The following is a 15228-nucleotide window of genomic DNA, read 5'->3' on the forward strand; positions in this document are numbered from 1 at the left end:
AAATGCAGTAAGTTTTTTTTACACTGAGGGTAGGTGAGATACAAACTAGAGGACAAGGGTTAAAAGTGAAAGGGGGAAAAATTAGGGGGAACTTCTTCACACTGAGAGTTGTGGGAGTGTGTAATGAGCTGCCAGATGAAGTGGTGAATGTGGGCTCCATTTCAACATTTAAGAATTTGGACAGGTACATGGATTAAAGAAGTATGGAGGCCTCTGAACTGGGTGCAGGTTAGTGAGACTAGGCAAAAAAAATGGTTTGGCACAGACTAGAAGGACTGAAGAGGCCTATTTCTGTGCTGTATTGTTTTATGGTTGTATATCAATGTCCCCAACTGGAGCTGTCAAAGAAGCTTGAGCCCACTAAGGACTCAGCACAATGTTTATGGGCCTCCTATCCGGTGATGCAGTTGGTTTCTTCTGTACTTTGTTCCGACTGACTACATGCAAAACATAAAAAATATTTTATGATTTCAGTCCGTGGTCCTCTCTTAAATATGCTTTGCACCCATGGGGACTGTATGGCCCTCGTTGAGAATGGCTGGTCTATGCTATGGTGCTGGCAAAGGAAAATTAATTTTTGCACTTACCATCCTCTTCTGTTTGTATAACGATTCCATCACTATCTTTCCTTCCTTCTGGATTGACCAATACCAGTCGAAGTTTGACTGTTGTATATGGATGTAGCCCCCGCAATGTATAGTGGGATGATGTCTGTATGAGTTCTTCTGCTGTGTATTCCCGGTGACCAAGCACATACTGATATTGAACTGTCAGGTTGTAGCTATGGCAACGAGTGACTGCGTAACCAAATGGTTCCCAGTGAACAGTCAGCTGACGAGACCGGATATCCACAACTTCCACATTCTGAGGACCATGCACAGGATCTAGGAAAAGCAAAGATAATTCCATGATACAGTCGTTGAAGCATAGAGATCCTTAAACTGATTTTGCATTAGAAAGATAAAGTCAAAGCAACTTGTTAATAATGGTTCCAAGCCCTGAGGGACAAGACTTTTAAGACTACAGAAGAAATGGCAAAATTCACTCAATTCAATCTTTACAATTGTATTTAGAAGAAATAAGACATTAATCTTGCATCATCTTCAGCTGCTCAAAATTAATTCCTTGACCTCTTGTGCTTTCAATGTGAATATTTTGAAATCAAACCATATTGTCATTATACCTCCAAGGTTACAATTGCACAGCAGGATTTATTAGCAAATAGCAGCTCAAAATTTGCATTTTTGTAGGCCAGATGGAAGTTCACATGAAAGATCATCATCCTGAAACATTAACACTCTCTCTATCTGACAGATGATCATGAGTATTTCTAGCATTCTCAGTTTTATTTCAGATTCCTGCAGTACAATGTTTTTATTTATTTATTTTCATCGGTGCATAAATTAAACAGAGCGACTTTCTGAAGAGTTTGAGATTTAAGTGCCATATGTCAGCCAAAGGAAAGCAACATTTTCACAACGGCACTTCTCAAAAGCTTATGATGAAGAAGACACTACAAAGTTGTAAACCTTAATTCAATGGTCAACATAAAAAAATTAAAGGAAGAAGGAAGGCGAAATAAATGGAGGAAAGAATAATGGATCTAAAAAAAAGAACCAGAGAACACTACAGCACAGAAACTGGCCCCTTCGACCTTTATAGTCTGTATGGAACCATTTTTTTTGGTCTAGTCCCACTGACCTGCAGCCAGTTCTTAGCCCTCCATTCAACACCCATCCATGTAGCTGTCTGAATTCTTCTTAAATATTAAAATTAAGCCTGCATTCACCACTTCAGCTGGCAGCTCATTCCATACTCCCACCACTCTCTGTGTGAAGAAGTTCCCCCTCATGCTCCCTCTTTCCTCTTTCACCCTTAACCCATGTCCTCTAATTTTATCTCATCTATCCTCAGTGGAAAATGCCTATCTACATTTACTCTGTCTATCCCGCTCATAATTTTAAATACCTCCATCAAATCTACACTATTCTTCTAAATTCTAACCTGTTTAATGTTTCCCTGTAACTCCATTCCTGAAGTCCAGGCAACATCTTAGTTAATCTTCTCTGCACTCTTTCTACCTTATTGATATCTTTCCTGTAGTTAGGTGACCAAAACTGCACACAATACTCCAAATTTGGCCTCACTAATGTCTTATACAATTTTACCATAACATCCCAACTCCTATATTCAATACTTTGATTTATGAAGGCCAATATGCCAAAAGTTCTCTTTACCACCATCAACCCATGACACCACTTTCAGGAAATTATGTATCTGTATTCCTAGATCCCTCTGTTCTACTGTGCTCCTCAGTGCCCTATTATTTACTGTGTATCTCCTTTCTTGGTTTGTCCTTCCAAAATGCAACACCTCACAATTGTCTGCAATAAATTCCATCTGCCATTTTCAGCCCACTTTACCAGCTGGCCCAGATCCCTCTGCAAGCTTTGAAAACCTTATTCATTGTCCACAAAGGCTCCAAAAGCTCACGCCTATCTTGTCTTAAGAATGTTCAGTGTGTCTTGAACCACTGCTGTCCATTTGCTGTTTCCTGCAGCTCAATGAGGGAGTTCCAATGTTTAACCCAGCAAAGACAAAAATGGGCTGGCATAATATTCAGGAAGATTTGTAATTCATAGAAGGAATCTTCCCTGACTCTGCATCATTTTGCAGAAGGAAACAATAGCAGAGTCTGCAAAGAGTCAGAAAGATTGCTTTGCGAGTGCCCTTGTGTTTTGAGGCTAGCTGTGCATCTTCATTTTGTTCCAAAGTGACTTCCCCAACTGTTCTCAGCCTCCTGCAGTTCTGAGCAAGTCATGGCTTAATCTCCAGGTGGGATGTGTTGGCATTTCCCAGTTTCTTTCCTGCCTATTTTCAGGTCAATATTTTCAGGTCCATTGGCAACACTTTGGAAATATGGTTTTAAAATTGACCTGATTTTACTGATGAATGTTGGTGTTTTTCTTTTTTCTTTGGCTTGGCTTCGCGGACGAAGATTTATGGAGGGGTAAAAAGTCCACGTCAGCTGCAGGCTCGTTTGTGGCTGACAAGTCCGATGCGGGACAGGCAGACACGGTTGCAGCGGTTGCAGGGGAAAATTGGTGGGTTGGAGTTGGGTGTTGGGTTTTTCCTCCTTTGTCTTTTGTCAGTGAGGTGGGCTCTGCGGTCTTCTTCAAAGGAGGTTGCTGCCCACCGAACTCTGAGGCGCCAAGATGCACGGTTTGAGGCAATATCAGCCCACTGGTGGTGGTCAATGTGGCAGGCACCAAGAGATTTCTTTAGGCAATCCTTGTACCTCTTCTTTGGTGCACCTCTGTCACGGTGGCCAGTGGAGAGCTCGCCATAGAACACGATCTTGGGAAGGCGATGGTCCTCCATTCTGGAGACGTGACCTACCCAGCGCAGTTGGATCTTCAGCAGCGTGGATTCGATGCTGTCGGCCTCTGCCATCTCGAGTACTTTGATGTTAGGGATGAAGTTGCTCCAATGAATATTGAGGATGGAGCGGAGACAACGCTGGTGGAAGCGTTCTAGGAGCCGTAGGTGATGCCGGTAGAGGACCCATGATTCGGAGCCGAACAGGAGTGTGGGTATGACAATGGCTCTGTATATGCTAATCTTTGTGAGGTTTTTCAGTTGGTTGTTTTTCCAGACTCTTTTATGTAGTCTTCCAAAGGCGCTATTTGCCTTGGCGAGTCTGTTGTCTATCTCGTTGTCGATCCTTGCATCCGATGAAATGGTGCAGCGGAGATAGGTAAACTGGTTGACCGTTTTGAGTTTTGTGTGCCCGATGGAGATGTGGGGGGGCTGGTAGTCATGGTGTGGATCTGGCTGATGGAGGACCTCAGTTTTCTTCAGGCTGACTTCCAGGCCAAACATTTTGGCAGTTTCCGCAAAACAGGACGTCAAGCGCTGAAGAGCTGGCTCTGAATGAGCAACTAAAGCAGCATCGTCTGCAAAGAGTAGTTCACGGACAAGTTGCTCTTGTGTCTTGGTGTGAGTTTGCAGGTGCCTCATTGTCTAAACGATGATAAATTATTGTTTCATAAATGAATAGTCATCTATGATAATGTGGAAATGAGAAATTAATTAATTAAAATGATCACTGAAGCCACAGGCACAATTATAGAACTAATCATCTGATTGTTCAATGACATCAGTTTTGTGGCATTATTCACCCTAAACCATGCATTGGCTAATTATCAGGTCCGATTGATCCCAAGATGCCCCTTGCTTTGCACCTTTGCTATCTTTATGGCCTCTGAGACATGTGAGATTCAGAATTTGTCATGAACAAGTCACAAATTTCAGTGTTTTGTGGCAGTAATCATAGTGCAAACATTCATATAAACCACCTTACAACAATATATTTTTAAAAATAGTGCATGAAAAGTAAAGCAGTGTCTTTGGTTCATTGATTATTCAGGAATCTGATGGCAGCGGGGAAGAAGCTGTCCTTGTGCCACTGAGCGCTTGCCTTTAGGCTCCTGTTCCTTTTACCTGATGGTAGCAGAGTGAAGAGAGTATGGACTGGGTGGTGAGGGGTCTTTGAGGATAGAGGTTGCTTTTTTTAAGACATCACCTCATGTAGATATCTTTGATGGAGTGAAGTCTGGTGCCTGTGATGTTGCAGGCCGAGATAACAACCCTCTAGAGTTTTTTTTTTGTCCTGCGAGTTGATGCCTCCATACCAGACAGTGATGCAACCAGCCAGAATACTCTCCACAGTACACCTGTAGAATTTTTTGAGAGTTTTTGGCAACATGCTGAATCTCCTCAACCTTCTTAAAACTTCTCCTTTGCATAACTCCTGACAGTTGATCAAAATCGTCAACATATTTGTGAAGAGAGTGGGTGTGGGATGGAGGGCAGAGCAGAACCATGTGCATTGTAGATCTGAATATTAATGGGAACATTTTTGTTGTACTCCTGGTTGAATGTCAAATATTCCAATCATCAAACAGGACATAAGACAGTATCAACAATAGGATAGATTGTGTTAATTGAATTATCAAAGGAATGATTTTAAGATTGTAAGTTTTTGCCTACTTACCCAACCTATCTAGGTCCATTTACATTACAAATAAACTCATCACATTTGTTCTTTGTAAAGAAGTAAATCACAAAAATCTGTTGACATTGTGGTTGAAGTACAAACACAAAATGCTGGAGAAGCTCAACAGGTCTATGTTCTTTCATTTATATTCAAGACATATCTATTCATATACCCCGTATCATCTAATTTGAAGAGTACAAGATCAAAGAGAACTATGGACACATTAAGTAACCATTTCACAAAAAAACATGGTCAGTTTCTGCTAATAACAGAACATCCCTTTGATTCAATCGATGATTTAGTCAATGCCACATCTCTCCTGAACTCATTTGTCCTTGACAAATCTGTCATTAGTAATCATATTTCTTCTGATGCCCATCTGTGTTGTATTTTCCTGGACCCATCATACTTATACCACAGTGAAGAAAACAAGTCAGTGCCTCTATTTCCTCAGGAGATTGTGGAGGTTTGGTATGTTATTGGAAACCTTTGCAAACCTTTACAGATGTGTAGTAGAATGTATACTGACTGGCTACATCTCAGCCTGGTATAGGAGCACCCAAACCTCTGAGCAGAAAGCCCTGCAAAAGGTAGTGGATGCAGCTTAGTGCATCACAGGCTAAACTCTCCCTAGCGTCAAGAACATAGACATGAAAAGTTGCTGTCAGAAAGAAGCAGCAATCATTAAGGGATTGTCATGCTATGTTCTCACTCCTACCATCAGAAAAGACGTGCAGATGCCACCAGACTTGTACCTTCAGGTTCAGGAATAGTTGCTACCCTTCAACCATCAGACTTTTACACAACAGACTCAATCAGAGCCTCATTTAAGGACTCTTATGTGCTCATTATTTATTACGGAATACTTATTTTTTCCATACTTTCACAGTCAGTTTGTTAATTTTTCTTTCTTTTTCTATTTCTTTCTATTGTATACATACCTTTTATCTTGAGTACAGTTTACTGTTATGGAAATTCTCCCTAGAGGAAAAAATCAGCTCACAGTAGTGTGTAATGTCATGTATGTACTCTGATAATAAATTTTAACTCTGAACAATATAGCACCAATTAAAGATTCCATATGGACAGTTCTATTCAGTGAGAGCGGAGTGACAGGGCAATTCAGCTGAGATTGAAAGTTCTTATTTATTGTGTTGAAGAGACTTTGGACTCATCTTAAACAAACTCAACTAAAAGGCCCAACTAAACAAAAAAAATCTATTGAAAACTAACAGATTCAATATTGTCAAGGTAGCATTGAACTGTTGTCAAACAATACCTTGATTTAAAATTCACACCAAAACATTTAAAACACTGATTGCAATATGGTGTAATTCAGATTTATGGTATCATAACCTAGGCTGTGCTCAATGAAATGTAGCATGCTAAGAGTATTCAGCTTCAGGAAATAATCTCCATGCTTGTTAAAGATAGTATTTATCGGTCAGGTTATACGAAAGAGATATTGGTTGAGCAGTGGCTGTTCACGTCTCTGCATTGATCGATGTTAATTTTAAAAACACATAGCATCCATAATCTGATACCACTTGATCTACAACACAAATATAACTTTACCATCTCTTCTGGTCTAGCCTTCAGCAAATTGTTTGTTACTAATGCCTATCTTCAATGTACACCTTACCTCCACTGATAACATTACCATGTATTTCCTTCAGCTGTGGCAGCATCTCACAGTGTTTTGAACATGATCTAACACCTATATATGCACTCATTATTCTCCAGAACTTCAAACTAACATTTCCCTATCTAGAAAACCATTCCAGGTTGGACACAAGAGCACAATACTTAGATGTGATTATGGAGCCTATTCTGTGCTAAGGTTTGAGTGAAACCATAGATTCCAATGTCCTTTGCTTTTAGGATTACTTCGGGATACAAATCTTATTGTCAAAATATTTGTTAATAAATTCACTTAATTTATCATATGGTCAGATGGCCTCTTCAATTCTCGCCCCCCGAGAGTTGGCAAAGTATCAACATATATGTAATTATAATATCATCTTCAGAAATATCACACAAGTCCTCAGTTAAATATTGAGCAAGGCTAACACTGTGTGTCGATGTGCCTTTTCTTTTAATTTCATTAACTTGTTACTCCACTTTCAAAAAAACACCTTTTTGCTGAGCAGGTCAGGCACCATCGAGAGGAAGCGAAGGGGAACAGACATTTTGGGCCAGGGCCCTTTGTCAAGAATTTCATCCCAGCATCTGCAGATTTTTATGTTTGACTTTGTGCATATTACATTTTGGGTAATAGTACATGACAATAAAGGAAAAGAAGGAAAAGCAAACTCATAGATTTAGCCTTTTCCTATAGGACAAATAGTTTTGGAAGGAGCAGGGGATTTGGGTGTCATGTTAAGATACTGTATCTCAATTCTCTATCAAAAACTGGATGGACCAGAGACTTTTCCAATCCAAAAATGTGTACACAAAAGATAAAAAAATTGTTTAGGTTCATTATGAAAACAATAAGCAAAAGCTTACTTACAGTTATTGAAATAATATAATTCACTGAAAATAGCAAATAATATCCAAACAATTCAAGTATCAAGTCATCTTAAGTGTATGCACAAGTACAACATGACGAAACTCTGATAATTCTGTATCTCTTTCCCAACAGGAGCAGCTGAAAGATGCTTTGTGCAGGGTGGAAGGATCCCTTAGCAATTTTGCATGCACTTCAGACATTGATCCCAGTAGATCACATTGACGGGGGTGGGGAGACTCCAGTGATCTTCTCTGCTGCTCTTATGGTCCTGTGATTTGACCTCTGATCCATTTCTCTGCAACAAACGTACCACACTGTGATGCAGCCAGCAAGGACACTCTCGATAGAGCTCCTGTGGAAGGTTGACATGAAGGTGGCCAGTAGCCTGGCCCACTTCAGTCTTCTCAGGAAGTACAGTTACTGTTGAGCCTTCCTGACAAGTGAAGAGATGTTGTGTGTCCATGATAGGTCACTAGTTAAGTGGTCTCTCTCTCTCTCTCTCTCTCTCTCTCTCTCTCTCTCTCTCTCTCTCTCTCTCCATATATATATATTAAGTGAGTAAAGCTTCCACTCTATTTGCTTAATATGCATCTTCAAATCAGGTATATCTGAATGAATTAGAATCTAAATTCAAGATCAGGTTCAGTCAGATTTTGAAATGATATTTAAAGGAATAATGTAGTTATAGTTGAACCACTTTTTTGAATTGGAAACTTCAATGGTGAGATTCAATGGACAGACTCCACATTTGCACTTTGATGGTTAAAGATTTTCTGTTGAGTCGTACAGCAGGAGTGGAACCCAATGGAAATATTTCAGTTAGAGGTCCATCTGTCTCATGCAAGATTGGCAGGCTTTACTTTGGAGACCCATTTATAACAAAATTAGCAGACTTCTGGTTGCCAAGAGCTCAATACGTTATACCATCTTTGCTATATCTGCCTGAATGTTGAATATCAGGTTAAATGTACAGACAAACATTGGAAAATCGTATCAGCTTTTCCCAAGAAATTCAATTAAACTCATCCATTAAAGGATTTTTAAGTGCATTGAAAATTAATCACATTTCTCAATAATCGCCTGAAATGATTTGAATAATTAGTGCAGAATATAGATTGTTTTTGATTTGCTCATCTATTGATCCCACTAGAGATCTTTGAGTACATGTATTTTTTAAACTGCCAACTTAAATTTATTCCCCTAGACAATGGAAAAGTGAATACAAACTCAATTCATATTTTTAATTGATTTTATATTTCAGAATCAAAAGTTATGGTCATGAACATGTCATGAAATTGGTGGTTTTATAGCAACATCACAGTTGCAAATATTGCTATAAATTACATTTTATAAAATAAATTAATTAATGCAAAAGAATAGAAAGTGAAGCAGTGTCTGTGATTCATCGTCCATTCAGAAACCTGATGGTAGAAGGGAAGAAGCAGTGTTTGTACCACTGGGGGTTCGTCTTCAGGCTCTTCTACCTCCTTCCTGATTTTAGCAGTGGGTAAAGGGCATGGCCTGGGTCGTGTGGCCCTTGAGGATAGAAGCTACTTTCTTAAGACACAATTTTTAGATATCCTCAATGGAGTGAAGACTGATGCCCGTCATGGCGCTGGCCAAATTCACAACCTTCTGTAGCATTTTGCTATCCTGTGATTGGCACTTCCACACCAGGTAGTGATGCAACCAATCAGAATGCTCTGTACGGTACAATTCTATAACTTTGCAAGAGTTTTTGGAGACATACCAAATCTCCTTAAACTCCTCACAAAAGTGCTGGCAAGCCTTCTTCATGACTGCATTGACATGGAGGCCCCAGGACTGATTTTTAGAGATTAACAACTAGGAATATGAAGTTCTTAACCTTTTCCGCTGCTGACCCCTCGAAATGGACTGGTTTGTGTTCTCCTGTTCTCCCCTTCCTGAAGTCCACAATCAGTCCCTAAGTTTTGCTAACATTGAGTGCAAGGTTGTTATTGCGACACCCCTCAACTAGCTGTATATATCTCACTCCAACACACTTCCTCATTGCCGTCTGTGATTCTGCCGTTAACTGTGGTGCCATCGACAGATTTGTAGATGGCATTTGAATTGTGTCTGGCCACACAGTCATGAATGTAGAGTGAGTAGAGCAGTGGGTACATCTGTGTTTATAATCAGTGAGGAGGAGACATTGCTTCTGATTCGTATTGACTGGAGTGTACTGATGAAGCTGTGGTGATGCAAGAGTTTTTAAAAAATCACCAGGATATTACAAATTTGGATCTACCATGGCAATCTGCTCGAGCTCAGTGGAGTTAACAGATCCCTTAAGCAGTCTGATTGCACATACTTTTTTTAAAGTGGCCTCCCATTGCCCTATATCTGTCAGTGCATTAGCAACAAAGCCCAACATTATGATGTCTTTTAAAACAATGAACCACCTAATCACCAAGGATAGACCAAGTCAGCACAAGTCAAAGTGCCTTTTGAATTGATTTGAAAGTTGCTCTATTCCCTTTAGTCTAAACATACAGAACACAGTGTATTAAGAAAATTGCTGAAGGGTCTGTTCATCTTTCATAGTCATAGAGCATGGAAATAAGTCCTTTGGCTCAACTTGTCCCAAAATGCCCCACTCTCTCCAGTGCCAGCTGCCGGCATTTGGCCTAAAAACACACCCTATCCATGCATCTAATATTTTCTTAAATATTGCAACAGTACATGCCTCAACCACCTCCTTGAACTGCCCATTCCATATAATCATCACCCTCTGTGTAAAAAAAGATACCCCTCAGATTCCAGTTAAGTCTTGCCCTCCACCCCAACCCAATGTCCTCTGGTTTCTGATTCCCCCATGCTTGGAAAAAGATGTTCAACCAATTTATTTCTCTCATGATTTTGTAATCCTCCAAGGCACACATGTCAAACTCAGGCCCGCGGGCCAAATTTGGCCCGTGATATAATTATATTTGGCCCGCAAGATCATATTAAATATGTATTAGAGCTGGCCCGCTGGCCGCCGCGCCAGTATAGCGCATGCACAGCTAATACTACAAATCCCAGAATGCTTTGCAAATGCGGTGGCGCCGCCACCTCCTCTCTTTACTTTCATTACCATCTGCGACCTGTCGCCCAACTCACATGTAATAAACCCCTTACGAAAAATGGCCAAACGAAAGACAGAAAACAGGACCTTTCAAGACAGGTGGGAGGCAAACTCTGACCCCAGAGTTTGATGAACTTGCATCTAAGAAGAGATGCCAAGTTTCTGGTTTCGACCCAGGTGCATCAGAGTAAATCACAGTGCAGCAAGCTAAGCTTGGATTCATATTTTCTTTGGTTCACTTTGGACTGTTCATAGTTGAAAGATTGGATTTTCATTGAAACAAGTTGTTATTTTTTTTACTTGTTGGCTTGTGAAAAAAAAACATTTAAAAGGAGCTTAAAGGCTATAGAGAAATATTATTTATTGAATATTTTATTTCTCATTTGTTAATGCTTCTTCTGGAAAGAGTTTAACCAAAACTATTATTAAACATTTATGTTAATAAGAAAAAATTTAACATTACATATGTTGAAAGAAGAGAAAACATGCAGATGTTGTTGAAAATTTTCAATAAATATTTAGTTTGGCCCACGACTTAGTCCAAGTTTTTAATTTTGGCCCTCTGTGAATTTGAGTTTGACACCCCTGGTCTAAGGGCTCACCCCTCATCCTTCTGTGCTCCAAGAAAGAAAACCTCAGCCTGCTCAACCTCTCCATATAGCTCAGACTCTTGAGTCCTGGGAACATTCTCATCGATATTCTCTGCAACCCTCTCCAGTTTGACAACATCTTTCTTGTCGCATGGTGAGCAAACTGAACACAATACTTCAAATGAGGCCTCACCAAAGTCTTAGCAACTGCAACATGACCTCTCTACTTAATACTCTGACTGATGGTCAAAGGCTGAAAATCTTTTTTTAATATTTTATTTTTCATCTTTAAGTATAGTCAACAATTATACAAAACACAAAAGATCAAGAAAACCCCACTTCTCTACCCTTTCAGAGTAAACCCAATTAAATTTAAAAAAAAGGGGAAAAAAAGGAAAAGAAAAATCCCATCTTCAGTGTGAATTGTGAAACGTATAGAGATGTGATACTACCACAATGTTATATTCTTTACAGAGGTCTACTAGATAGCCAGAAATGATCACATCCTATAGAAGAGTCAGTGAAGTTCCCACATGTTCTAGATAAGGTTGCCAAATTTTCAGGAAGGTGTTATATCCTTTTCTAAGAATATATGTGATCTTTTTATTTCCGAAGACCATCTATCAATGAGGAGAAGGGAGTCCGATTTCCAGGTCACTGCTGTACATTTCCTGGCCAATTTCTGTAAATTTAATTTGGAAATAAGTTAACAATCTACTTATACTTGTAAAATCCCCCCCGTAAGCAAAGCTCTGGTCCACTGGGAAGGTGACTCCTGTGATCTTAGCCAGGGTGTCACAGAGTCATACCAGAAGGGTCTCACCTTTGTACAGAGCCAAGGAGAGTGTAAAAAGGAGCCAACCTCTATACAGCACCTGAAGCACATATCTGACAACTCAAGTTTATATTTATGTAGTTTCTGTGGGGTGAGGTACAGCTGATGGAAAAAATTATAATGAACAGCTGAAAACCTTTTTGACCACCCTATCTACCTGTGATCCCTCTGCTTCACAACACTCCTTGGATTTCTATCATCATTCATTATGTAGGACCCATCCACACTGGCCCTCACAAAATGCAATATCGCATATATCTCTACGTTAAAATATCACTACAAGAATACATAACATGCACACTCGAATTCACTTTAAAAAAAAACTAAACACAGAAAGATGGATTCATTCTTTTAGCAATCTTATTAACCACGAAAATGGGATGCAACAAGAAAGGCGAGGATTCATGAGGATATTGCCAAGAACGAAAGTTTCAGCTCAGAGGAGAGATTGGATAGGCGAAGCTATTTTGTATTTAGTAAAAGAAACTTGAGGGAAGATTTATTTGAAATATTTTAAATTACGAGAGGTTGACAAGAGCAAGAACACACAATCATAGGAACACGAATAGACCACCAGACCTCTCAAGCCTGCCTCACTAGTCAATATTATTGTGACTGATTTATGTTGGCCTGAACTCTTCTTCCATGCCAGATACCCATTACCATCAATTCCTTGATCTTTAATATATCTTTTTCCACATTAAATATTTCTAATGATCTGACCTCAAGAGCAGAGAATTTCAGAACTTAATTACTCTCCGAGAAAAGATATTTCTATGCACCGTGGTTTTAAACTGATCTTACAACCGTGTCCTTTTATTTGTGACTCTCCCTTGAGTGAAAATATCTCAAATCTCTCCTTTAGACAATTAAATTTGGTTACCTCTCACTTTTAAAATTTCAAACTGCTTGTCTCGAGATTGACAGAATAGGATGGAGTTATTTCACTCAGCAGGGGAGTTAAAAAAAAAAACCACGGGCATGCATTTAAGGTTATCAGAGGTGAAATTTGAGGGATGATGGGAAAAATAATTTTCACCAGAAGTGACAAAGGTTTAGATCTCATGGTCTGAAAGGATGGAGAGAGAGAGAAATCCTCAATGCACTCACCAAGTAGGATATGCATTTAAAATGCTGTGAACTGCAGCATACGAATCACAATTTAATCAGTCAGAATTTAATGTCACGAACGTCACGTAATCTGTTGTTTGGCAGCAGCATTATAGAGCAAATATTGCTCTAAATTACATTATAAAATAAATAGTGCAAGAAAATAAGAGAAAGTGAGGTTGTGTCTGTGTTCATTATCCATTCAGAAATTTGATGGCAGAGGGAAAGAAGCTGGCCTTTTTGCCACTGGGTGCTCTTCTTCAGGCCCCTGATGGTAGCAGTGTGAAGTGGGCATGGCCTGCGTTGTGAGGGTCTTTGACGATAGAGGCTATGTTCTTAAGATACTGCCTCAATGGAGTGAAAACCGGTGATCGTGATGTCCCTCTGGAACTTTTCCTGTCCTGTGCATCGGCCTCATACCAGACAATGATGCAATCAGTTCGAATGTTCTCTGCAGTACATCTCCAAAAAATCTAGTGAATGGAAGTCTCTTCAAGCGGCTGGCGAGCCTTTTTCTTAATTGCATTGACATGGAGGCCCGAGGAATGAGGACTAGTTCGTATTTTCCTGAAGTCCACAATCAGTTCCCTGGTTTTGCTAATGTTGTGTGCAAGGTTATGATGACACCATTCCACCAGCTGACCTTTCTCCTGATCTGATCCTCATATGGTCAATGCAAAATGGTGTGATTAGTTTGGTTTTTACTTTCCAATCCCCAGGCTGAATGATCACTAATGTTGCAAATTTTCTATCATTCTTTGCACTGTAGACTATATTAACTGCATACTACTGTATTTCATTCATCCTAAATCTGTCTCGCGCATCTCTGCTTCATTCACCAAGCCTTTCAATTACTTTAGCTGATTCACTGGAATGTTTATGCTGATTCTGTCAGATTCTATCTTCATGACATTCACAGGGTTCAAAAGGGAGTCTGTCAGCAGTGTTTTAATTGTTTTCTAAAATGGCAAGTAAGTGCTAATGAATTGGCCATTGTTAAGGATCTGTGCAGAGCAGTGATCTTGCTGCATTTAAATCCCCTCTCAACCTTCAGAAGATGAGTAAATGGATGTAGAACTGTCTGGGAAAATTACTTCCTTTCAATCCAGCGAGGACTGAAGATCACTTATGGCCCAAATGCTCACTGAATTCCTCAGCAAAAAGAGCAAGAAGGCGGCAGAGAGAGAATGATCATAAAAGGAAAAGTCAGAGATAAAGAAAAGAGCAAGAATAAAGTTAGAGATAATACTTGTGGTGATATGTGATTACACCACTAGGTCACCAGGGGCCATCCCGGTGACCTTGTACATAAAGCAGTCCAGAGCTACAGTCTAGCCTTCCAGGTTGGTCTTGCAGAGAGACAAGACCTCTTAGTGTACATATTAGTTTATTAAAGCTGTCTGATACTCGCACTGCTGGTGTGGTTATTGTCAGTACAATTTAATAAACTAATATCACAGCTACTAGGATGGAAGCTGCTTCTGCTCCAACGCGCATTCCTGACCACCTGGAGACTCTTCCTGAGGAATGGAATCTGGGGACGACCAGCACACACATGCATTCAAGGACAGAGATGGCGAGGGACCGCTGTACTGGAATCGTGGTGGAATGCGGGGAAGACGAACCTGGAAGGCTAGACTGTAGCTCTGGACTGCTTTATATACAAGGTCACCAGGAATGACCCCTGGTGACCTAGTGGTGTAATTACATATCACCACAAATACAAGAGAAAAATAGCATGGGGATGGAAATAAAACCAAAGGACAGAGTTTGGGCGGCACGGTCAGCGTAGCGGTTAGTGGTACGCTGTTACTGCACCGGGGTTTGAATCCCGTGTTGTCTGTAAGGAGTTTGTACTTTCTCCCTGTATCTGCATGGGTTTTCCCTGGGGTGCTCTGGTTTCCTCCAACCCTCCAAAACGTACTGGGGTTGGAGATCAATTGGGTGTGATGGGGCAGCTCAGGCTTGTAAGCTGAAAGGGCCTGTTACCATGCTGCACGTGTAAATTAAATTTAAATGAAGAGTTCAGAA

The 15228-nt window shown here is 40.1% G+C and overlaps 1 protein-coding gene across 25 annotated transcripts in view; it reads right to left on the reverse strand.

Moving 5' to 3' along the window:
• Positions 1-15228, reverse strand: part of ptprt (protein tyrosine phosphatase receptor type T) — a 1055968-nt gene that overhangs the window by 395908 nt on the left and 644832 nt on the right. For all 25 annotated transcript variants that reach the window (XR_011339907.1, XR_011339906.1, XR_011339908.1 and 22 more), the window contains one exon: positions 588-884. Coding sequence is in view for 21 of the 25 variants with exons in the window: in XM_069884025.1 (XP_069740126.1) it covers positions 588-884 (297 nt within the window). In the remaining 4 variants the exon portion in view is untranslated. The remainder of the gene's footprint in view (positions 1-587; positions 885-15228) is intronic.

The sequence above is a fragment of the Narcine bancroftii genome, chromosome 6, assembly GCF_036971445.1.
Source record: "Narcine bancroftii isolate sNarBan1 chromosome 6, sNarBan1.hap1, whole genome shotgun sequence".
Lineage (NCBI taxonomy): Eukaryota > Metazoa > Chordata > Chondrichthyes > Torpediniformes > Narcinidae > Narcine > Narcine bancroftii.